The sequence below is a fragment of the Lichenostomus cassidix genome, chromosome 2 (genome assembly GCF_008360975.1).
Source record: "Lichenostomus cassidix isolate B80296 chromosome 2, HeHo_3.0, whole genome shotgun sequence".
NCBI lineage: Eukaryota > Metazoa > Chordata > Aves > Passeriformes > Meliphagidae > Lichenostomus > Lichenostomus cassidix.
In genome coordinates this window covers 102800198-102825399 of record NC_139482.1, presented here as the reverse complement: position 1 = coordinate 102825399, position 25202 = coordinate 102800198, and the positions used below count along the sequence as shown (strand labels likewise).

At 43.9% G+C, this 25202-nt stretch overlaps 1 protein-coding gene and 1 long non-coding RNA gene across 13 annotated transcripts in view; one reads left to right on the top strand and one right to left on the bottom strand.

Moving 5' to 3' along the window:
* Positions 1–973: 973 nt before the first annotated feature.
* LOC146441872 (uncharacterized) lies at positions 974–11745 on the top strand. Its single transcript, XR_014850063.1, has 4 exons — positions 974–1175; positions 2910–3134; positions 5300–7832; positions 7973–11745. It is a non-coding gene; the product is annotated as an uncharacterized LOC146441872 (long non-coding RNA).
* Positions 11746–14518: 2773 nt separating this feature from the next.
* DLGAP1 (DLG associated protein 1) overlaps positions 14519–25202 on the bottom strand; it is a 405566-nt gene continuing 394882 nt past the window's right edge. For all 12 annotated transcript variants that reach the window (XM_085052618.1, XM_085052611.1, XM_085052617.1 and 9 more), the window contains 3 exons: positions 23154–23245; positions 21299–21451; positions 14519–18457 (listed from right to left, as the gene is read on the bottom strand). In XM_085052618.1, the coding sequence (XP_084908744.1) occupies positions 18248–18457; positions 21299–21451; positions 23154–23245 (455 nt within the window). In that variant the 3' untranslated portion in view covers positions 14519–18247. The remainder of the gene's footprint in view (positions 18458–21298; positions 21452–23153; positions 23246–25202) is intronic.

Below are 25202 nucleotides of genomic sequence, written 5' to 3'. Positions count from 1 at the left end.
ATGCTTCAAGGACTGATGAAAGAGGAACAGCCTCACAAATATGTTTGCATTGTTTGATTTAAATTGCTCGACATTTTCCTCTTTTGTTTCCTTTTTTTTTCAAAGCAGTTTGCTGGTGTGCTGTGGGGTAAAGAAAAAGTGGGGCACTCAGATCATTAAAGGGCATTTTCAGACATCTTTACTCTTCATTACTCTGCCCTTTAAAATAAAAAATGTCAGCAAGTTTAGAAAGAAAGAACTTTGCTGGTTGAGCTGACCAGTTCTGTAATTTCACTATAGCAGCTGCAGTACTGAAAATGAAAATAGAATGAGGAAGAAAGCTATTGCCATTCAGGTTAACAGTTTTCATTGAAAGTAAAAGCCTGTGGTCTCTCTGCTGTTTTCATTTACCATTGAGCCACACAAAGTGGCATTAGTGAAAATGACCACCAAAGTCCTGCTCGTGTGATGAGCACTGCATTTCCATTTTGCTGACTGACTTACCCTGGGAACTTCACTGGTGACCAATTTTGCTTGAGGCCAATTATATACTTCTTAAATTATTACTTGTGTTAAGGTTACACCTAGAAGAAGTTCGGCTGTACTCGTAAGTCAAATGCCTGTGGCTGAGTAGCACCTGAAACACCATGTAAAAGCTTTTCCCTACCCTGAGGTGTTATTTAACTTGGAGGAAGAAAATTACTCATATTGAGTACCCACTAAAATGTATCAAAAGGGAGTTTCTGCATTCCTGTAATCTAGCACTGATAGTTTTGGTGCAGGCTACTGAAGTTTACCTAAACCCATTCTTTCTGAGCATAAAGCTGAAATAACTTTAGATAAAGTTATCAAAGGTAGGTAGATGTAGGGCATTGGGTGGAGCTAGGATCCAGAACTGGAGTCCTAGAAGCAAAATAAAGGCTTCACGTGCTAGCCACGCATCCCTGGTAGAGCAAACAAAAAGTTTTATTTGTGAAACTTGTTTTGCCATGGGAAAAAAAAAAGATAAAGAAATGAGACAACATGGGTGGTTTTGCTGTTCTTGCAGCACTGATAAGCCTCATTGCAAAGCAGTTTTGTCAAAACCCAACCTCTGACTGAAAACACACACTTTGGCTACTCTGAAGCTGAAGGGAAGGCATTGCTGTGTGCTGTTGGAGACTGTGTGGCCAGCCAGGGCGTCAGCGAGCTAAGAGGTATGACAAATCCATGCCAGGGAAAACAGCTCACACGCAGACTTCGTCAACCTTGTTTTCATGGCTTTTGTGTCTTGTAAACAAGTTGTGGCAGCTGCATGTGATAAATCTCTGCGCAAAGCAAAAATAATTACAATAGGGAGGGAATCTTGAGCCTGGCGTCGCTGGCTGCGTGCATGGAGGGGGTGGTGTCTCGCTGCCTGTTGGTGGGGGGGCTTGTGGTATCCCACATGTCTCCCAGCTTGTGCCATGAGGTCAGCGTACATGGCTGTAAAACCGTTGGAGCTGCAACAGCTGGCTTCGTGCTGTGGGGGAGGGAATGGGGCAAGGAGAGCTGGAAGCTGGGCTAACTTGCACAGCTACACCCTCCCAGGCAATGCTGGCTCTGCTGCCATTGGGATCCTGCTGCCCAGGCAAATCGGGGGGCACGCAATAACTTCCCTGGAAAAGGGGTGGGAGGAGAAAGTGAGCAGAAACCAGGGAGAGAGTGTGTGTGTGGTGGAGAATAATCAGTTTTCCCCTTGGAGATGAGGTAAGGCTACAGTGGGAAGCCTATCCTGCAGAAGGTGCAGTGCAGCTGGGAGACCAGGTGCACCATGACCCTGTTTAGTGTCACTTATACACCTATGGTATTTAGGTCATTTGCAATTAACTATGTCCTGCTTGTCAAAGTCTGTTTTTATTTGCCATTTTTCCTGCAGCACTCATGCAGGTTTTTTTCTAACCCTTGGAGTACTTCATAGTTCTCTTTTAAACTCATTTAGTTTTTTGTTTTCTTTCTCTACTTGGCATCTTGCAATTGTCAACTTCCCTCCTGGCTTTTTCCCAGTAGGGACTACTGGCACAAATACAGCTCGTGTTCGCTTTTCAGGACATTACTTGTTTTAAGTCTCCTGTTCACCAACTGCCGGAGTTGTTACGTCTCTATCCTGTTTCGCTGGTTCAGCGAGCTCTTCTCCCATGAGTTCCAGCATTCAGACTGAAAGAGATTAGATTAGCCACTCACTCTAGCAAAATGTCACTTAAAGCTGTTGCTGTTCCAGACATGATAATTGTACCCATGTGTGCTGTAAGCAGTTCAGTTTCTATTCCAGTCCCTGTCACGACAGTGGTTGCCTGAAGTTTTGCACACACAGAAAATCACATAACCTGGTGCTAGCTGTGCTACAAAGCAAAAACTCAGGCTGCTTTCTCCATCTTCATTTTGCATGCACTCCTGCTAACAGCTCAAAGCCATTTTGCTCACCTTTCCCTTTGAAACTGGCTTTATTTGCCTTTAGACTCCTTTTTCTTTCTGAAGCTGAGGCGTCAGGTCTGAGACTACAACTGGCAGGAATCCCAAGTCTTGCTACACAGATTTGCAGAACAGGGTAGCTTCCACCAACAGGTCGACTTCACGGCTCTTTGTAGCCCTGCAGTGCTGTGTCGTTGTGCAACGTGAATCACAGCTCCTGCAGCTGATGCAACCGTGAATAAGTCGCATCTGCCTCCCAGCCAATCTGTATTCCACTGGATAGCAGGGTTTCTGCCAAATTCCATGTGTTCCTACTGACAAACAAGGTGTTGATCTTTCAGCTGCTTACACAATGTGTAATAAACCTGTAAAAATGCACAGAGGTAACTTTGCTTTGAATTGGTGACCTAAGTGGGAGGAGGAGGGGGGGGCACAGGTGGCAGATTGTGAGTTGAATGAGTGCAGCTGACAACCATCTAACCCTGTTTATTCTTGGACAGCTTCTCTGGGACCACAGACCAGGACTGTGGCTGATTTCTATAATTGCAGCCTAGGCTGTGCCTGCCCTGGGCACCGAGCCCTATCTTTAGGTGTGTAACAACATGACCCTCTCGGAGTGAAGAACCCTTGTCTGGGCACATATAAACTCTGCATGTGGCTTCTGTTATGAGCCTTTCATCACATCATTTAGCTGAAGAGGATTGACCTGACTATGGCAAGAGCAGGTCAGTCCCAGTGATGTGGGTTTTGTAGTAGATACATCTGTGTTTGCATGTCTTCTCTGAGTCTTTCCATCTCTGCAGTGTTGCCACACTGCTGGGGAAATAATGCCCTGGAGCTCCTCCATCAGTCACATTTCTCAAGTTGGCAGGACTCATGATCTTTTTGGGAATATTCATTTTTATATGTAATAGTACAGAAATAATTCCCAACCATGAGGTCTGTAGTTTTAGTAATACGGTATTCAATAAGTATATAGAGAATGTTTGATCCTGGCTTTAAAGTCCCTACAGCCTGATGGCTCTGTGGGAAATCATGTGTCACAGACTCCATACTTGCTTCTGCTTCCTCCCCAAAACCAAGCCAAGTTAGGGCCTGAGTGGCTTCCATTAGGTATAAACCATTTAGTTTACTTAAGTGATTTGTCCTATTTAGCTTCAGTATAAACCAAGTGTTCTTTCCTATCTCAGCTTTGCCTCTGGTGTTTTATCTCCTTTGCAGGAGCAAAATTGTTTTTTTCTTGATTGTCAAATAGATTTTAGTGCTTGGCTGGGGGCTTTCAGCCTTTAGAAGGTTCTCCTCTAGAAGCTGTTGATGGAGGAGACAGTCTTGATCATAATATACCATCAGCTTATAGATTTTATCAAGACACAATTTTGTGTGTGTGTGTGTGTGTATATATATACACTATATATATCCTAGTGAGGATACCATACATATGTTGGTCTTGGTATTGATATTAAAAAATAAACAAAATCACTTGACCGATGTGATGTCCTCCAGCTTGCTCTTATGAATTTGTATAACATGTCTTGGAAATTGTTCTGGGTAGCAGACACGTAAGTGATGGTAAGGATCACAACAGTTTTGTAATTTTCCTGAATAAGCATTCAGCTGTTTTGCCAGAGCCTGTAATTTCACTTCCTTTTCTAGCTTGCAATGTTCTGATTGCTTGACCTTGTGTCCAATGTCTTATTTTGTTTTCTTTTGTACTTCTAGTCTCATTCCTTGTTTGAACTCTCCCTCTATCATCTCCCTCCCTGTTTGACTTGAGAGTGCTTACACAATATCATGCATAGTCCATTTAACTACGTTAGAGATATTTTGACTAGTTTTATACTGTTTTGAAAGGCATCTGATCTCTGCTACTCCACTACACTAACCACAACAGCAAATCTTGCTCTGATGCAAACTGATCAACTTCTGTTCATGAGAGAAAACACATTTTCCCTCTGTAGATAGCTCAGCTTTTTTCTAACTTCTTCTTTCCATGTTGTGACAGGGGTAAGCCAAAGAGAGAAGCAATTAATAATAAAATCCATTGGGCATTTTCAAAAGTGGAGGGATTATTTCTAGTTTTGAGTCGGTGGCATTGCTGGTTTCAGTGTGCAGTCCTGGCTCTGCTGCCATGAACCTTCTCCTGTTGAGGTGTGAAGCAGACATTCCTCTGCCAACCTGAACTAAAAGGTTAGTTCAGGTTATCGTACTAAACGCTGCTTGGGCAGTTACTTCTATAGTTCATTCTTCATGTTAAATTCAGCTGGCTTGCGTTCAGCCAAGGTATTTCCAGTGATGTGCTGCCAACTTTTTCTAAAGCCTCCTGAAAAGTCTTTCTTCCTTAGCTGGTGATGCGTGGAAAAAAACCTCCTGTAAATAACTCCTTTTAGTGTATAGAATTGCATCTGCAAAGCACATACTGTCTGTTGTAAAGCTATCAGTCCCCCCACCTCCCTTCCTCTGCAAAACCTACCTTGACCCCTTCTACTGTGTCCATGACACCTGGGGCAGAGAGGAATGTCCCAATTACCCTCTGAAGGTGGGACATCCCCTACATCTCTTTGGACCCTGGGAGGAGGTGGTGGCAATGTGGACACATAGGTCTCCCCATGGCAGGTTGCACTCAGTCCTGCAACACCTTCCTCTTTCACCTGCACGCGATCATGGGGTGCTGGTGGTCTTGGGGAAGGCAGCATGTGAAGCCCAGCTGGGTATTGTGCCAACAGCCAGCACCACTCTCTGAACTTCCTCTGATGTGGCAGTGTGAGTGTAAATAAGCAGAAGGCATGGAAGGAGGTGTGGGGGGCTGCATCATTTTCTCTCATATTTACACTGATAAGCAACAGGTATTTCCGCTGTGAAAAATTTAATTTCCTTTCCTTTTGAAATGCAGTGATGCAGAAGCTCAAGTTTCCTTCTGTGGGGTCAGAAGAGCAAGGAGGGCTGCATGGACCAGCTGATTCCTGTGTTGGCCAGACTCTCCCCGTCTGGCAGAAGTGACTCATCGGTGGCATGACCCAGCCACTTCATGAGACTTGTTGAATTCAGGGGGAGTTGGACTTCAGATCCTCTACTTCCTTGAAGATTTGCCTTTAGTCCTTGCCTTACCCCAGCCCTCATCTGCATTTGCTACCCGACCAGGCCTGAAGTGGGCTGCCCCAGATGCTTTCCCGGTGCCGGTGGCTCCCTTGTTTTTTAATGTCTTGCTATTGCAGAGCTGAAGCTGCTGCCTCCACCTGGGGCTCATTACATGCCGCTTCCTCTCCAGCTGCCAGGGGCCTGGACAGAGAGCAGGGAAATTGCACGCAAGGCGCTTGTAAAACCCTCAGCCCTGCCTGCCACTGAAGGAAGAGCTGGCTGAGCCTCCCTCCCTTCAGGACGGGCTTCCTGCCCTAGGAAATCGCCTGCTGTAAGGCAGCCCAGGAGATGCACCTTGGGGATCTGAAACTGCGGCCAGTCAGCACTGGTTGGGTACACAATGAGAGCTATTGGTTTTCAGAAAACCCTAATAAAACCTTTTGATTATACATAAGAAAAAAAGTAAGTGATCCTGCCTGCTCCTCAGCTCTGTGGTTTGCCTAAACTTACTTCCCTGGGATATATTGGAGTTTGATCTTTGAGAAATGATATCTAAAAAGCCCACATGTAAAAACTGTTCCAGCGATAGGATCATAATCTGCCTTTGATCTTGTAAATTGTTGAACCACAACTCTATTCGTTGCCCAAGGACTGCAGGAAATGTACACAGGGTTATGCAAATTTCTAGGAGAGGGAATGTTTTGCAGGGAGGGGGGGGAAGATGGCTCTTGCCACAACTGTCAGTTTCTGGATCGCAGCTGAATAGTTTGGCAGTCCCCGCGCTCTCCTGTGTCACCCTGCTGCCAGTTCCCACGGCTCCTACCCCTCTCTGCTCACCGTCCAGTTGTGCAAGTCTGGAGCGGCGAGCTTTTTTCAGCTCTCCCCCTGTGTGTCCTGGTGGCATTTACAAGCAGAGTCTGCAAGCTTCCGTCCTTCGTCTGCATTTTTCTCCAAACCACCACTGTGAGTGCAGTGTTCATGTTTCGCCTCTAAATCCCCAAGACTTTTGCTGGCTGGGGATATTTTCGTGGGGGTGGGTCAGTCTGTTGGTAAGACACAAAGCAATTTCTTTGGGAACCTTGAGGGGAGCTAAGCCTGCACCAGAGTCCAACCAAGGCACAACAACAGCAACAACACAGCAGGGACACAGCCAGCAGATGGGGAGCTGTCAGGCAGGACTTTAATTTTGTGTAAAATGTGAATTTTCTTTTTTTCCCGACTTGCAAAAGAATGCTCAAACCCTTGTAAAGAGGCAGGTTGGGTGTAGTGTGGGAGTACATCTATCATCAATGCCACATTCAAAACAAGAGTGTTTGACATCCTAACCATGGCTCAGGGTAACGGATCCTGATAAAACATAAAAATAGAGGTCCTTTGATACTTTCTCTGTTCTTGCTTTTTGGGGTTTTTTTTGTTTTTTGTTTTTTTTTTTTTTGGTATGTAAGCTAAGTGACATGACACTGGACTTTGGTACTTCACCCAATTTAATTTGCATGTTGAAGAAAGATGTCAAAAGGGCAGGATGAGCCCACCACTGCCCAGGTGCCATGGCAGGGCTCCCCTGGTAGCCATGCCACAGTGCTGTGCTGTGCCAGGGAAGGCTGTGCTGCATTCAGAGCACAGCCCAGCCTCTTCCATAAGCTGGGTATGCCGCACAGGTACAGGGGCTGTGCACACCAGAATGTGGGGCAATGCTGCATCAGCTGGGCAGCAGTTTGTTTTGCTGTTTCTGTTTGGTTTTTTCACCTCGGTGATAATTCTTACCCAATGCGCGATCTCTGCTCTGTGTACTTTACTACTCCTTGTGATAATCAAAATCCGGCCCTGAACTTTTTCACTACAAAGGAAACAAGAACTTTGCCCCGTTGGCTGTTAACAGAGCATTCGGCGGTGCCGCAGCCTCTTCTCACGTGCAAAAACCCCCGAAGTCTCTGGAAATCAAGGTTATGCTGATGACAGAACGCTTATTGTTTTTTCACCAGTGTGGGTGGGGATCAGGTGCTTTGACACGACATGAGATTTCTGGTGTCAGACTCCTCTTAAAATAGGAGCAGGCACCCAACCGGTCGGTGGAAAAAACCCTTTAAACACCAGCGCCGCCAATAAGGTGCTGCGTACGGCTCAAAGTGCAGCCTGCGATGGGCTCGGAGCGCTAAAACATTAACCAGACCTTGGGCCACCGTGTGTAGTTGCCGCTCGGTGCCCTCAGCATCCCGGGAGCGGGAAATGAGGGCGGCACTGCTGTTATCCGTGTGGAGAAAGGGCGCAGGGTGTTTGCACAGTGCGGACGGAAGCGCTGGCGGCGGCCCGAGGCGTTGTGTGTGCGGCCGTGGGGCAGCAATAAAAAGGTATGAGCTTCCCCGTGTGGGGAACAGGGAGAGGCCGAGAGCTTCAATCTCAGCCTCTGGCTCTTGGTGGAGCGCTCTGATGAGCGCTGCGGTGGTGGTGGTGTGGGGCTGTCCTTCCATGACTGCTCTCTTGTTTGCAGGTATAACCTGCCCCAGGTGAAACCCCTGACTCTAAGCCACCCCCTGACCCCAAATGAGGTAAGGCTTGTGGGAAGAACAAATATCATTTATGAAGTTGCAGGCTGCAATAGCAGGGGAAAAGGAGAATGCTAGAGCTGCTGCTTCTGAGACCACACCTCAGATGGTTTGGAGCTGGGTGGTGCTTCGGTGGTGTTTTCTTTTTAACAGTGGTGAGGTGTCCTGGAGATCAGATGAGGAGATATGAGGAGCCAGAAGGCATTTCTGAGCATGCAAGTGTTGTAATCATATTACTGCTCCCTGAGCTCAGCTGACACAGGAGACAGGTAAACATCTCCCACTGCCCAGGTAGGTGTCAGTATGTAAATCTTCAGAACACCCTGAGGAATAACAATGCTTTTGTAACTTTGCCTTTGAACTCTGAAGGAGTTATGCTTGCATGATGGATGGCAGTGGCGCCCAGCCGTATTCTGAGGCATAGCACAGCTCCCAGCTCCCTTGCAGAGGTTTTATCCTCAGCTGGAGGAAGGGTACAACAAGCCGTGCGTCAGTGCTGACTCTTGCAGCTGTAGAAACTTGTCATTTCCTTTCTAAACACCAGCACCCTCAGCAAGTCACTTGGCCTTGGGCCAAAAGCCATTCCTACAGTGTCTTTTTGTGCTATGTACCTGTGTAATGTTAACTTACCTGATTCCTGATGCGGGTTTCTCCACAACCACTGCCACATATCTGAGTCTTGTCAGTGTGGTGGCTTTGGGAGCAGCTTCTTCCATTATTAAGTCTTAGAGTGAGTTTACGTGAGAGCATGTCCCTGTTCAGGGGAGCAAAGCGATGCTTTACCCTGCTTGTGCTGAATCATTGTTACCTGGCAAGGATTTGGAAACTGTGAGATCATATTTTATGGCAGAATATTTCAGCTGCAGAAAAGGTATTGGATTCTGGGTTTATAGCAAAAGACTAATTCTTGATCAGGATTTAGGTCTAGAACTTTGCCTTTACAGCTCTTTGTAAAGTAATTGCTCCAGTAGCAGTGGCAAAAGAAAGGACATGCTCATTTATGAGGCTTTAAATCAGACAAATCATTTCCAAAGACAAATAACAAAACCGTAGCAGAGAGCTCGGGCGCAGGGCTCCTTCTTGGATTGTAAACACTGCAAGACAGAAACCATCAATATTTACACAGTGTTCAGCCCAGCACAGTGCAGCTTCTCTGGTTGGACCTTTGGAGGCACTAATAGGAATATTAAATCATGCTGAATACCTTCTTGCAATATTTACAGTTTAGTGATAACCAAGTGTGTGTGTTGAATACTGTGGATTGTGACCAATGCAGCACCAGAACCAGAAAATCTGCCATGAGGCCAAACCTTGTGATATGACCCCTGGCTCTTCCCCCTCATTGTCACACGTTTTCTGAAGTGGTCAGGAGCACATTTCTGGTGCTCCCAATATCCACCAAAAGCAACTTAGAAGGAATGATGTGAGAGTAAGTGTGTTACTGCGTGAGTTGTCACCAGTTATTCCAAGGATTGTGGATTGAAAAGTCAGGGGGAAAAAAAAGCATTAGAAATACCACTGCTATGTTGCCCTCTGGGCTCGCAGAAATGTGACACAGAGAAGAATTAGCCTTTTGCGGTTTCATATTTCCCTGACCTTTTAAGAGAGGAAGAAAAACAGATCCAACTTTTGCTCCCAGTTACAATGCTGAAAGTCCAGAGCAAATGTAACTGGGTCCTGAGGTGTGAGAGAAGAGTTTCATGTTGTCTGTTGAAAAATCAGAGAGAGAGAGCTGAGGTGTAAGGACAATTTAACAAAAGCTGCGTGAGTTCAAAGAGAAACCTCCATCCCAGGTAAGTGCAATTATTGGTGTTTGAGTGTAATTTTGGTGTTTAAGGAGATCCACTCAACCTGCTCTGGTGGGATTTGAGTCTTGGCGTCAGTGTGAGGCAAAGCAGAAAACACGTGGCTCCTGGAGCACGATGCCCTCTTACCGTGTGAGTGAGGGATGTGCCACAGGGCAGAACTCCTGGACACCGGCACTGCAGCTGACAGACCCTGAGGCATGCGGCAGGGATGCTGTGACAGCACCTGCAATCACATCACTCGACACTTGGGAAAGCGTTGACCCATTAGCATTAAGCTCACACGTGCTACTCGACATGAAAACAGTTCCAGTTAAAAATTATTTCAGAATTGTTATTTTGGCTTATGCAACTGTTGACAAACAGAATCTGCTTGGATTACACTTAAATGCCAAACTCTGCATACTTCAACAGGTTTTCTTTGTCTTGGCTTGGTTTCCTGATTTCCCACTTTCCACTGCAGAACTTTTTATCTCAGGGAAAGAAAATACAGGAGGTGGGCTGCTTCCTACCTGAAATCCCGGCACTGCCTGGCAGAAGCTGATAGACATGAATCATCACAATGAATGCAGTACTGCACACAAGAAGCTTTTTTTACAAGCACAAGGTTGTTAAGCAAAGGATGAGAAACACGTGGAGTACACTGCAGTTTGCTAATGTATGGCTGGGTTCCCAGGTCCGTGTACATTCTTGCAGACAGGCTGCAGTTGTCATGATGCTATTGCCAGGAAAGATGTAAACAAAAGGAAACCTTTAGTCAGTTGAAGCACTAGGTTAGAATTACAAAAGAGTACTTCATGGAGTCTTTCAGATCAATACACACCATCTATTTGTCAAAGATGTTTTTTGTTATGTGTAGTCATACGGCCTCTTTGACGTAAGTCACCGGTTTTCACATTTTTTAATAACAGCAGTATTTACTACACGATGAATCAGGGCAGAAAGCAAGATCATAGGATCCTCTTGCAGAGTATCATGACTTAAAATTCATATGTTTTAGGCAAAGCTCTTCTGCATTCTCTTGAAGACTGACACATGGACATGTTTCTGTAGCAGTTGCTACAGGTTTGTCTTTATGTATGCCTCCACTAAATTTTATAGCTGGCAATTAGTCTGGGATGAAGTCTGGTTTCTCTCCCCACACTGCAAGTGCAATTGTGTAACTTCACTAAAATTCCAAGCCTGGTTCTTATGCTGGATTAAAACAGTAGATAGCAAGATGAAAAGAGAAGTCACCCACTCAAACTCGTCCACTATAACAGTTTACTTCATGGAAACAGCAGCCATCTGACCTGGATGACTTTTGGGTTGTTTAATCCACACCACATTCCCTTAGAGTTGCCATTGTTTCAATAGCAATGCCCTGCCCTGTGCAAGGCCTGCTGCTGCCCAGGGGCTTGTATCTCCCTGCCCTCAGCTGGGATCATGATACTGCCCTGGGGCTGATGCTGCCTCTGAGGTTTGCAAATACTACAGTGGAAATTGTGGAATTGTGGTCATGGTGGCACTGATGCACATATTTAAAAACTATTTGCTGAAATGTTGTTTCAAGGTGAGAAGGGATTTCCCCCTTCAGCTGCTCCTATAGGTGTGATTGTCCCACAACATAGCAAAATGCCATCTAGGTTTTAGTGCATCATCTGTAAGCTGTCTGACCCGTATGATTTTTCCCTCTTTTGTTGTCAATTATTGACTGGAGACATGAGGAATGACACATGCTTAAGTGCATCATTTATCTCAATTTCCTTCCCCTTAGGCCTAGCTTCGCCAAGATTTACCAGAACAGTCTACAAAATGATGAAGTTTTAGTATTTTTTTCTGGTGATAGGAGTATTCTTCTAAAGACTGACAAAAGGACTGGAGCACAGTGAGTTATTATTACAACAAAAACTTATTAAAAAAAAAAAGAAAAAGAACGTGCTGTAAGATAACAAATAATATATCTCAACTCATGGAATGCAGTAACTTCTCAGTGCTACAAAAAAAATTCAGGGATCACAATCCTGAACACACGTTCAGGATTCACAATCCTGAACACACGCTCACAAAGCAATTCCAGATTGAAATTGTGAGCACCCATAGTCAATACAACCGGAAAAAGTAAGACATAGTATTTTAAGGACGTGACTTTGATAATTTTCTAGTTTGAAGCCAAGGATAAGTGATAGGTTGGGCATTCCCACTGGGGGAATAGGCTAGTTACACTGGAACCGGTTACCCTTTGCTATTCGACATCTCAGCTCCCTAGTTACCACCTCCAAACTAAGGTGTTTGCCTCAGCATAGGGTTGTTTACACAGCGACTTATCTTACCTTGGTGAGACACTTTATGCCCATAAAACATCCATCACACTCTGTCCTACTGCTTTTTTTTTAACTCAAGGCAAGGCCAGTCCCTCTCCCAAACCTTTGACAGCTTTGAGATATGGCAGTGCTGCCGCTGGTGTAGCTCGGGGGCTGTACAGTAGTTGCCTTCTCCAGAGGCTCTGCAATGCCTCCGTATTTGCCCCTCTTTGAACAGAGGTGGCAAAATCCACAATTATTTCCATTCTGCTTGGTTGAAAATGAGGAAAAGCTTGGCACCCTGTCACAGAGATAGTTAAGTGAAGAGTCAATACGATGAAGGCCTCTGCACCAAGAGTAGCCTGTAATAGGTGGTGGCAATGTCCCAGCTCAGCTTGTTTTTTAATATAGCTCTTTTTTTTTTTCTTCTTTCGTGTGTGGTTTTTTTCCCTCTGGGTGGAGCAGAGCTGGGGAGGTGATGACTTACCTGCCACAGCTCAGTAGATCGCAATCTGGAACTGGCAGAGTGTTAACACAATGCCCCAGCAGAGCTTTTCTGTGTCTAATTTCAATGATTATGTTGTTACTGGATCAGTGAAGAGAACCATGAAAAACACAATTACCAGGAAGCCCTGTTCCTCTCCTCGCCCCTTTGTCTCACAGCGAATGGGGCATGTGACTCACGGAGCAATAGAGGACCTGCTGTAATCACACGCACTACCGAAAAGGGTGCTGTCCGCCGATGGGACCCAAGCGTGGGAAAGCCTGACTGCTGACTGCAAGGGCCAGTCACGTCATGTTTTGCAGCTGGCATCCAAATGCATCCTGATGAATCAAGTGAGAGCAGTTACCTTCTCCTGCCACAGCGGTGGCCAAGAAGCCGTGCAGAAGAGGGGCTGTAAAAACCTCCCTGCATGCAAAAGCCCAGTGAAGGGATGAAGTTGTGAATGAGCTTACTGGGACAGCACAGCAATGTTTTATAGGTCACTGGCATAGCATCAGACTAAAGGGAAAGGGTTTGAGCATGTTTGAACTGTGAGTGCTGGTCTCAGGTTTGCTCAGTGCAGGACCATGGCTAGTGGGGCGAACCCGACCCTGTTACGTGATGCACAGTGGGAAAAGAGAAATTCACTTGCTCTCTGCACTCCAAATCGTGTATAAACCCATGACCTCAACAACAAATACCAGTAGCAGCAGAGCAGCCAATATTTTTATCATTAATTGCTATCAAAAATGTCAGCTCAAAGTCATCAGATTTGATAAGCGAGCATGCTCCAAACTGACGGTTGAAGTGAATTATTTGCCTATTGCGTGATGCAAAAACAATGTCTTGCAAGAGAGAACAGACGTTGGCAAACAAACTGACAACAAGATATGCTTCTGGGGAAGGCTTCTGATTTGATCTGGAAGGAAACATAGAATATAAATAGGGATAAAGTTTACCTGCATGAAAGGCAGGGTTGAGCCATGGCTTGGACTTCATTACTCTGCTGGAGAACAGTGTAAAACATACCTGCTATTTTACTCTCTCTGAACTATTCTCATTACAAAAAGGTAGCAGACACCTCAGAAAGGTTTTTAAGTAATAAAGCATTTTCCCCCCCCCATCCCTGGTACATCCATTTATCAGCGACTAACGAGCAGATAAATTCCAGCACGTGAAGAAAAATCCCTTCATCTTGGTGCTAAGCAGAGTGTTCCCTGCCCATGGATCTGTAGTACAAATCTTTTTGGTGTTTCTGTGCTGAGGGTCTACTCACAGGCAGACAGTACATGGTGCAGCACTAGCACACTATTAATGTAACTACTAGGCACTACAAATTGAATCAGAACCTGTTTAAATACTGGTATAACCATGAACAGCATCATCCAGGACATGTTTGTGTGGGATTTGGTGACTGTCTTTATTTCACACAGTCGGAAAAACCCCATCTGGAAGCAGGATTCCAGTGAAGGGAAAGTTAGCTATGCCTGCTGGGGATCTCTTTTGCCCCCCCACCCCCAAAATTCAGACATCATGGGACATAAGCAGAAAATGAAAGGGAACCAGTGAGGGGAAAACCAAGCTGGCTGGGGTCTTCATGCCACTCCTTTTGAAGTCCCCAGCATAACTCTTGGCATCTTCAGTGGGGTTTGGCTGAGCTCCGTGCAGAAGTGCCTTTGAAGATTTTGTGAAGGCTCAAGGCCTTAATCAGGCAACTTTTATGCCTGTGAGCAACTCTGTGCAGATGAACACTTCCAGGGTGCTCAGCAGGATGCTTCGGATGAGACTTTGCAGGGCTGGTCTTAAGCAATGAGAGCTTAAGAGAAACATTCTGCTTGTCGTGCTTTTATCCTTGGCCACATAAAATGAAATGCCTTGGCAGTTCTGGAAGAATGAATTTGCATTGAAAACCCACAGCTCTTACAAGCAGTGCATTAATTATTTTATTAATTTGCTCTTTTTACATTATGGGAAACATTCATCTATTTACATTTTCCTGTCCACACACAAACCAGATAGATAATCCTATGGAAACCCAAATCGTTAAGCCATAAAAACACTCTCCTCTGTCTAAAGGCTTTCAAATTTGTGTCTTTTGTTTCAAATCAAAAACATTTTTAAAATCACATTTGGGAATGCAGGTAGGCCAGCGATTTACATTCTACTTAAAATATGCATTTGACCATTTTCCTTAAAAAGAAAAAAACCAACCAAAAAACCCCAATAAATTCACAAAGATACAGTTTAAATTAAAGTGATAGTGCACATCAAAGCATTAAGGGAACACCAATAAATAAACTGAAATATATTACAAATAAATTATTTCTATTTACCTTTTCAAATATTAAAAATCTTTAATCCATTTCTTCATCTTTCTTTACAAAAAGATTATGAGATTTTTATGGAAACATCTGCAAAAAATATAATAAATACCTCTTTTTTTTAACTTTTGAAGCAGGAGACAAAACCAACCTTTTCTAAAATTTCCCCCAAGGAAAAAAAAAGCAATAGTTTAGTCCCAAAGTGAAACAGAATATAGGTATTTTTAATATACACTGGGCAAGTTAGACTAAAACAAATAGTTATAAATTATACTAAAACAGATGATGGAGCAAATATACTAGCATTACTGTTGGTAAATGAGTCAAGTGGTTAACTAGTGGCATTCTAGGGGCAGAATTCTTTTATTTTATATTTTCTGTTATTGGCTGTATTTTTAATATTTTGCTAAAAAACTAGGCAAACATTGTAATAACCTCTCCAGTGCCAAATGAACTAACAAGCATTCAGCTAAGAATAAATTCATTTAAAATAGATACAAAAAATATTCTATGATATACAAATACAATAATTTGTAATGTACAAGACTAGATAGTCTTCACTTTTCTGCTTCTTTAGGGGGGAACTTGCTGGATATAAATTTCTGTAGCCACTTGTCAACCAAAATCTTAACTCATCTTTCATAAAACGTTCACAAAACTAAGTAAGTCTGCAACACAGTTGTGAATGTGGACTCTCACCTAGGTACTGCTTTGAATACTTCAGTACAAATGAGTTCCAAATAATTAATACTTCCTATGACTATAGATGCTCAAAAGTGGCAGTTGGCACTATTACATACTGCAAACACGGTGATGTTCTGTTGCTGCTAAAAGTTAAACGCAGTGTTTCAAAACTAGCAAATACACTGGTATTCAAACGCTTAGAGGGTCAAACCTTTTGAAGCTCCTGTAACACCAAGCACTCTAGAGTTGCACTGGATTTCTGATTACTCTAGTTAAAAGTCTTTTATATATTAAATTATTAGCCCTTATCTTGTAAACCACAGCAGTAAATATTTGTGCCCTGTTTATAAAGACATAGCTCAGATATCGATGGCTTTGAGAGGTAGCAAATTCTCTAGTGGTTTTAGTATGCTCTCATGAAAATACTTGGTGCCAGAACCTATTACCTCTCCTATTTTCTTGAATAAAATTAAATTAGCACCTGGCTATGATGTCATAGGAAAAGAAGCTGTCTGGCATGGTCTCGATGAATAGTTTTAGCAAGAGCTTAACTTTTCGATGACGGTTTTCAACGCTTTTTAAGTGCAAGCTGCAGAATTACGCCACGTGTGCAGTGGGATTTTTCACTGGTTGGACTGTCCATTCAGGCTGAGCAGCCACGGGCACAGCCAGCCAGCACTGGTGTGCGGCAAGGGCTGCCACCCGTGCCACTCCATGGTGGGGCTGTCCCTGTGCTCAGTGGGAGCAGAGAGCAGCCTGCCTTCCTCTCCCACGTACCCCTGCCCTGGCAGACGGGGTGAAGAGCACGTGGGGAGTCTGGAAAGCATCGCTGCAGGACTGCCCAGCGCTCCTCTGCCCACACCAGCCCTGTCACCCAAAGCAGCTCACGCTAACTCTGCCGGCAGCAGCACATGCCAGTTAGGCACGCGTGTGCGCACTCACACACGCTCACACGCACGCACACAACTCGCTTTCAGCAACATGCCTGACATAGCTTTCCTAATGTTGGCACAAGAGATTCCAGTAGCAGCGTGGTCGGCATCGCTCCTCATCAGAGGAGCTGGAGGACGAGCCCCTGCCCCAGCCAGAGGTGGCTGGAGGGGGCAGACTCACAGGAGCTGACCTCTCAGGCTCCTCTCCAGCCCTGTTATCTGCCATTTCCGCCCACTATTAATGAGCTACTTGGGATGCATATTTTTCGTGATTGCAAAACAATGGCAGAAGCCAGGGTAGGAAGGCTTGTCGTGAAAAATATTAAGTTCATATTGATCCCATAACTTGTGAAAAATAGTCTATTGATCTCGTTGAAGTGAGTACTTTATACTATTAAGAGGAGGCTGAATTAGAAATTTACTTCTAAATATGGATGATTTGGTGATAAGCAGTCTGAACTGTAGCATACAACCAGCTGTGGATAGAGCAAAGCAAGCCTGGCCTGGAAAAGCATCAGAGGCTCCATGTACTGTAATTCATCTACAGGTGTCCATGTGTGGCTGCGTGGACGTATGAGATTGGATGGTCCCACCGAGATTAAGACATCAACAAAACCAAGCTTTTTTTCTTTTTTTTCTTTTTTTTTTCTTAACCAATATAATCCATACAATACAATACAAGAGGAATTGACAATACAGTACAATTTTAAAAATTCTTAATACTTGGACAAGAAAATCCTTCTTTTATATTATCTCTTCAACTGTCATTGCTTCTTATCTCCTTCCCTTTTACTCTTTTATTGCCTTTCAAAATAGATTATTTCCCTGGAAGATCGAATTTACAATCTTCTGCTGATTGAAATGTTTAAGTAGTGATTGATGAAATAAAAATGAGGCAGTTTGTGCAGCTGTGAGTGTGCAGGTATCTTTCCACAGGATCTTTTATATCCCTCACCATCTCACCTGTGGGATATACTTCCACTTTTTCACCTGCCAGAGCTGTGGGGTTTTATTTTCTTCCCACCCTCCCTGCTCCCACCCCAGCTCCCTCCCCTTGTGTGACTCCTTAATTCAGGTGAAGATGTGATTCGGAGATTTAGAATAAAGTGCGCCATCTGCTTTAAAAAAAACAGTAATAAAAAGAAGGGAATCCGAGTCATAGCTCCTTTCATCTTTTGTGAGGAAGACGGCAGAGTCCGAAAGGATCACCCTGCATGACTGAAAATACCAAAGTCCCCTACAGTTTGATATTGCTGTACACTTGGTAACAGACTAGCTTTAGGTCAACTAAAGATCGTGAGTAGGTTAAATGGAGCATCTACTGTACAGGTGCGTGGGTGTGTGGAAGTCTGAGCGCTGCGTTTATTTGTTTCAAACAGAAAAGAAAAAAGGATCGTACTCGTTTACATGAGGCAAAGTGGCAGCATCAGTACATGTGACAAAGCATCGTGATGACATGGGCGAACCTTCAGAAAGCAAGGGTGATTAGAGGACATCTCTCGGAGGACCGACAACTACGCCATGGCAGTGGAGTTCACTGGGAGCATCGGGGCAGCTGCGTACAGAGAGAGGGGAGGGGGAGAAGAGGGGAGAGAGAGCGAGAGAGAGAGGAGGAGGTACAAATACTTCGTGGTGACCTTGAGCAGGAGCCTAGGGGGCAGATTATACATGAGGCTTGTCTTGCCAGAGAGAGTCCTCCCGGTTGGATCCCTTCATAGCCTGGTCTGGGCTTCGGGGATGTATATCTCAATGCTTTCGGCGCTCTCGGTAGCTGAGTTCTGGCGGACCGATGCAGCGCGCTTGGCAGCCATCAGCCGTTTCCGGGCCTCTTGACGCTGCGAGCTTTCCAGAGAGCGTTCTCGTATGAGTGGCACCTGACCTTTCGATGGCTTCTTTGGCACTGGAGGAGGGACCCTTCTCTCCTGATCAAAGCAGAAGGTTAATGGCATTATACAGCTTCTCAGGGAAAGGCGGGAAAAACTAGGATATGTCAGTAGTTAGAACACACATTTTACCTAAGGTTTGTTAGCTCTTATCTGCCTTTCTGTCTTCAGTCAACTGGCTTTGTGCTCAAGGGTTCATAAACATAGGGCAAGGGCAAAGGGGAGGGGAGGGCCGGCCGCCGTGCTACTTCTCCTCGGGGACGGTGCTGCCGGGGCTGAGGCCCCCAGTTACCTGCTTAGCCCCCCTGGCTACCTGCTTAGTGCCAGGGACTAGGAAAGAGACCGACCTCCCGCCACCGGTGCAGCCAGGAGGGAATGCTGCTCTCAGCAGAGGAACTCTGGAGAGCCCCAGCTCCTGGGCCACCCTCCTCTATCCGTGCATAGTGCTAGGTGCTCCTGCAACACGGAGGTGCTGTTGCTTTGGTGTTCCCAAATGCAGATGGGAACTAGCTGTCTGCAGCTGGTGCATCAGAATAAGTAGTTTTTTTAAAAAAACCCACAATTTATTTATGTATCTATTTTGTAGCAGTTTAGTGACTGCTCAAAAATCCCACACTTTGGGTCTTGCTGTGCAAACTCATACACTCTGGCCTCGTGCTAAATAGGCATGAAGCTACATTCAGCTAGAAATAGAAAATCTGGTCGGAAAAACTTAAAAACCATTAAGAGAACATGCATTAATTATCATGGTGGCAGCTAGCTCCAGATATGTGACGAACAAGGAGGACCTTTATGTATATCCTGGTGCATGTACACACACATACACAAAAAAAAAAGAAAAAAACCCAACAGAAAAAACCCCTCAGAGAGGGATCTCTCCCGCAAAAGAAAAGTGTATTCAGAACTGAATTTCAGGCGGCCACAAAGACTTTGTCAAGTTAATTAGATTGTCTTTTAAGTTACATCCCCTTCCAACTGTGAACACGGTCTCTGAGCGAAAGGATTTTATCACACTACAAAGGTCCCATTCTGCCCTTTCGTTTTCTCTCATGCTGCTCACAACAGCTTCCATGGCTCAAAATATAAAGGTGCTTAGTTACACTTATTCATACTTTGCTTTTTCTCTCCCTCCAAGGATTAATCTATGCTGCTTAAAAAGGGCCCAGTGGCAAAGGCCAAAGGCAAATATCAATTCCACAGAAAGTTTTTTCTTCCTTTTTTTTTTTTTTAAATCCTTTTTAAGAACGGAGATGATCTGTTTCATCTAAAATCATAGACAAATGCTGTTGAAGCAGGAACACAGTGTAATTCTTTAAAATCTTTACCTTCCTACTGTAGATCCCTTTCTTCAGCACTACTTAACTTCCTTTAAACCGTTATAGTCTTCTTTTTGTTGGAAACTCTTTGAAATGTTTTGCAGAAGCAAAGAAAAGGCACATTTTTTTTAAGGAAAGCTCTCATTTCTTACTGCTGCAATTGCAAACACTCAGCCTATCCACTTTACTGTAAAAGCTAATGAAAGACCATATACCAGCATTTCTGTGCATGCATGTTTGGCAGTTTTAACCTCCTTTTCTGATAGATACTGGAAAAAAAAAGAAGATAAGAAAATGACTTGCCTTCAGTACCTTGGACTAGGAAAACACATTCCCATTCATTCCCCTACAAAACACACTAGGTGTGCACAAATGATGTGAGCATGGCACTCCTAAGTCAGGAATGAGTATTTAGTCTTGATTGGAGGAGGAGGAATAGTGCTACCAGCACTGCCTGTACAAGATTCCTGCTGCAAGATTAATGGGGTTTGATATTATTATGGTTATTTGTCCAAAAGAAAACACCACTTTGGTCATCGGCAGCCAGCTGACCGTAAGTTGGGGTAGCCAGGACTCCTGTCTGAGCCACTGTACCTGCAAGTCATGCTCCCCCTCCTTCTGGTGACCCTACCTGTCAGCAGTACTCACTGCTATCAGACCAGTCACAGCGGAAATTCAGCCATCAAATTACATACCTATAGGAGCGTGACATTAGACTGTTGATTCCTTTAGGAATGGGTCTGTGTTCTAAGGATTTTCTGAAACATTTGTGTATTTTTGGCTCACCCAAGTGCTGTTTGTCTTGAGGTGGACAGTGAGCAGGAAAAAAAAAGGCGATGGTGCCAAATGAGAATGTAAAGTGAAATGTGGCTCACACTTGGAGATGTGGTAGTTTTTTATGGTGACAGAAGAAGACTACATTTACAAAAAAAAAAAAAGAAAAAAAAGAAGACTAAAGCTCCAGACGATTTTTATGCTACCTTGGGTAAGCAACATTACCAGCAAAGTGAATGTGTTTGTGAAATCACCCATTTAAAAAAAGCCCAAAATAAATAAAAAACAAACAAATGGACAAAAAAAATGTAATTCTTTCATGTAACATTTTGGAAGGCATATTTTTGATATTGCTGTTAGTAATCTGGCTACCAAAGTCAGCGATGGTTACAGTGCTTCCCTATTTTTTTCAGTAACACAACCTAGAACTCTTGCTGTATGCAATAATATGAACCGTAAATGTGATTTATTTAATTTTAAGAATCAATATATAAGGCAGTTCCTTCCAACGATTGATCTTCTAATATGATTAAATGTAAAGCTTAACAAAGTACCACATTCCCATTATCCGATTCACAAAGACAGATTTGGTTTAAAAATATGCCTGAAACATATTACAGATAATATCCCAGATGATTATTATGTAAACATTGTTATTACAATGAAATTAATTTGATATTAGCTTCATTTCACATTTTTAATGTCAACGCTGTAACACAGAGGCCTATTTAATCTGTCCAGTATTTGTGCAGGGTTTTAAATGAAGCATACAAAATCTACAGTGTTCTACCTTCTTGTCATGAGGATCCATCTGTTTCCAATTATTGGCCTTTAATTGATGAAGTTCATCAAATTTCATACTAATATTTTCTATGGACAACTGCAGCATATCCCAAAACCCTGCTAAATCCTGGGAGGTCGGCCGTGGATGTGCATTAGGATTCTGTGCAACAGAAGAAAAAAAACATGTTTGCTTTAGTACTTCTTAATGTAAAGCATTTGTGCAAATGGTTATGAATCTCGCTAGCAAAGCAGTTTGGGGACATCTGAGTGATGGGTAAGACCCAGGGAGAGGAGCAAAGCAAAGCATTACTTACTGGTGGGTTTTATTTCGAGGAGTCTGGCTCGGTGTTGAGCTGCTCTGCCCTGCAAACACCCACTCACCAGAGACAGAGGGAACCCTCCTCGGGCTAGGGGTAAAGGGCCCCTGTGGCAGGATCTACCTAGGGATGTTCCTGGGCACAACTGGAGGCAATCCTGTCTGCACTGAAATGAACTGCCAGCCTCATCTTCACTTTCAGGAGGAAGGATTCCCTACTGTGTTCACACTTGTAAAAAAGAGTGATACCTGTGCAAATGTACATTTCCTGCACGTGCAAATAGTGCTATACTGGTGTATGAACACTTTTCCCACATCCTGAGAATGTAAGGTTTACAAAAAGACACCATTTCAAGTAAAACTGTCTCTTATACACCTTGGGCCAATTACTTTTTTTTTCCCAGAAATAACCTGTGCAGGGTGAAAAGCTCAGAAGACAACATGCAGAAGCACAGTAAACCCATTTTTACAGGTAGATTTTTTGGAAGAATGAAACTGGGACACAGGTGTGGAGCACTGCTTTGTGTGTGCAGACTCATCAGCCCAAGAGCATTGTGAGCACATCTGGACAGTCAGCATCTGCAGCTCAGCATGGGCCAGAGGCTGGTGACCCAAGAAATCTTGTCCTTCCTTCTGTCCCTTCAGTGCACCCCAGCTCTGAACACTTTTTGCATGCAGTGGTTGTCAGCAAGGTTTCGTGGGTGCTGTGGCCTCATCAGACTACACTGATCTATTGTTATTCATCTTGTTTTTAATAAATAAATTACTAGTAGCACCTTGCATGATGTTTTACATGGCTCAAGTTTCATTTTGCCTTTAGTTTTCTTCCTCTTCAGAAGCAACAAACCCAAAAGAGTCAGTTGCTTGCCTTATAAAATTTCTATTTGTGCTTCTCGTAGCCTCACTGACAAAGGATTTTGATAGGATGATTATACCATCAAAGGTGCAATTATTGAAAACAATAAAGTACATATTTTTAGATTCATAAAGAGACCAGAGATTACACTTCAATTCCTAGTTTTTCAGTGCTTGACACTAGCAGGTTGTCCAGTTGTAGGCTATTATTTGCAAAGATGTGCAATCAGAATGCTTTTTCAATTTTTATAGTAAAAATTGGAAGCCTTATTCAGACAGAGCCAATTTCTGTTGCATTTGTCCACTGAGGCATATTTTAGTCTGAAGCACGTTTCCCAGGAACACAAGGAAAAGCCCAGCTCAGGGGATTTCTGGTCCACCCTCAAAGATCATAAGGTCTTTTACCTGTCCGTGTGCCCATGAACTCAAGGGTCCAGGGACAGACCCTTGCTCCTCTGAAGTCAGTAGCTGAGACTCAGCAATAGTTCACCTGAAGATTTTTGCCTTTATTATAAGGCTCTCAAGCTATTGTGAAACTCATGCTGACTCTGACAAGTTTGATTTACTCCCAAATTCATATAAAGGCCTTCACTGGAAAAACTGCCACGTTAGCCAGAAAATTAATTTATGTAGGATTATTCACAGGGTTAGTAAAAGGCACACAGTAGTATCTAGCAGAAAAATTACATACCAGGTTTTCTTCACAAAGTTCTCTGAACTGGTAAAATTTCTGGGCCATGAGAAGCTGGGCACTGCCCACTGCAGTTCGAATTTTCCCTAGAACTGGGAGAAAAAGAAGAGTAAGTCACAATGCTTTCTTTGCTGCAGGCAACTACAAGCCTATAAAAAGAGAGGAGAGAGCTGTGCAGCAGTCAGCTCTGACTTTCAAGAGCCATGTTATTTTTCAGTCACAGAAAGAGAAAACCTGATAAATCTAAGGTCAGATCTCCACTCGGCAAAAATATGTAAAAAGTTGCTGCATCACTCCAGTGAGACCAGTTGTAACCCGTTGCAATGACAGTGTAAATGTGGCTAATCAAAAGCTTTAGCAGGCTGTATAGAAAGCTCACTATGAATGTCACTGCTTGTATCACTGTGACCCAGGCTCGGGCTCTGAACATAAACCCAGCTCCCTGCACAAGGCCATGTGGCTCTCAAACCCTGTTTGTGTCTCCACCTCACTCAGCAGCTCAGGCCTTATTGTCAGGTGTAGCTGAGTGTTGCTCACTCAGAGCCCCAGGAAAGGGGATGATTGTTTTAGTGCACCCCAATGAATCTCATTTGGACCCTCTGAGTATTTTCAGTGAGCACAATCCAAGGCTGCTTCTGCCTTTGAATTCAAATGCCCAGGAGTACTTCAGGGAGCAATTGCACCCTGGCCTCTCCTCCTTGCTGGTGACTTGGAGGGAGGTGTCAGAGTCCTAGCCCAGCTCCTGGGCTGTCTGAGGATTCCTTTGTACAGACAGCTGGGTACTTACTGCCCCTTTGGACTGACTGAGTGCTGTGAAGAGCTGCAGTGAACCAGAAGACAGCCCATAGTAAATGCCTCTGAATAAAGCAGGAGCTCACACTGTTTTGGTTGCATTCAACCTCACTCAGACACTGGGATTTTACTGCTGCAAGGGGTAGTTAGGAGTACACTGCCCAAAACCGAGGCATAGACTGGTGCATTCAGGGACTCCCTGGGGCTTTGCTGAGTTCTGGTCCAGGGGAAGAGAGTGTGTGTACCTGTACATGTGTGTGTACATGTGTACCTCTGGGTGTGTGAAAAAAGAAGCAAGAATTCAGAAACACAGCAGAAAGACAGACATGGCCTCAGCTGGCAGTAGGACAGTGAATCCAGAAAACAGAGTGTGAATTTTGGGACTGCTAAGTGAAAGAATTGATGCAGTGAGCAAGAAAGCAGCTACTGATTTGTTTGAGACTTTCAATGCTCAGGAAAAAAAAACCCCAAAACTGTCTTTAAATAAACAGGTTGGCATCATGAATTTATCTGGCTCCTTCATTATTTTTCCCTTTTGGCTGAAGCAAATTATTATCCCCAATTCTCTGGTTAATGAGTGATTAAAAAATTAATTTAAATTAATTTTAAAAATTTTACCACTTCCTTAATGAAAAACATGAATGGCAGCCACTGTATCATGATTCTCACTATAATTTCTACTTAGAGATATTTGTCTTGTCCCAGCCCTCAAATAGACACAGCAACTTTTCTGTGACAAATTTATAGCCTTGATATATGAGACAGGTGAAGGAGCAACAGGAAAAACAAACAGATGAAGTGGCCTGCTCAAGGTGAGTGAATTGCTGGCAGAGCCTAGAAGAGATACCAGTCCTAAGCTTCCATCTTCTGCACCATCCCTTGGGCACAGTCACTTTTGGTATAAAAGCTAAGACAGCGTTAACAGAGCTCCCCTGGGAAAATGCTGCTAAGTATTTTGATTTACCACAATGAAAAATAAATAAATAAATAAATACATAAGTACATGCAACTTTGCTATAAACCCTTCCAACAAGATTTTTAGCATTTCATTGGTCCTGTGACTGGCTGCAGGGCTGGCTACCAGAATGCCAGCATGCAGTGCTTGGTAAGAGAAAGGCCCCTCCAAGGGATTGAGTAGTCACACGCTAAGCAGACTGGCACAAATACTCATGATAAACTGAAACTTGACACACAGGAATACAAAATCTGTGTTCTCCTCCTTTAAGGCACATGGCTTTTCCTCCAGCAGCCTTAAAG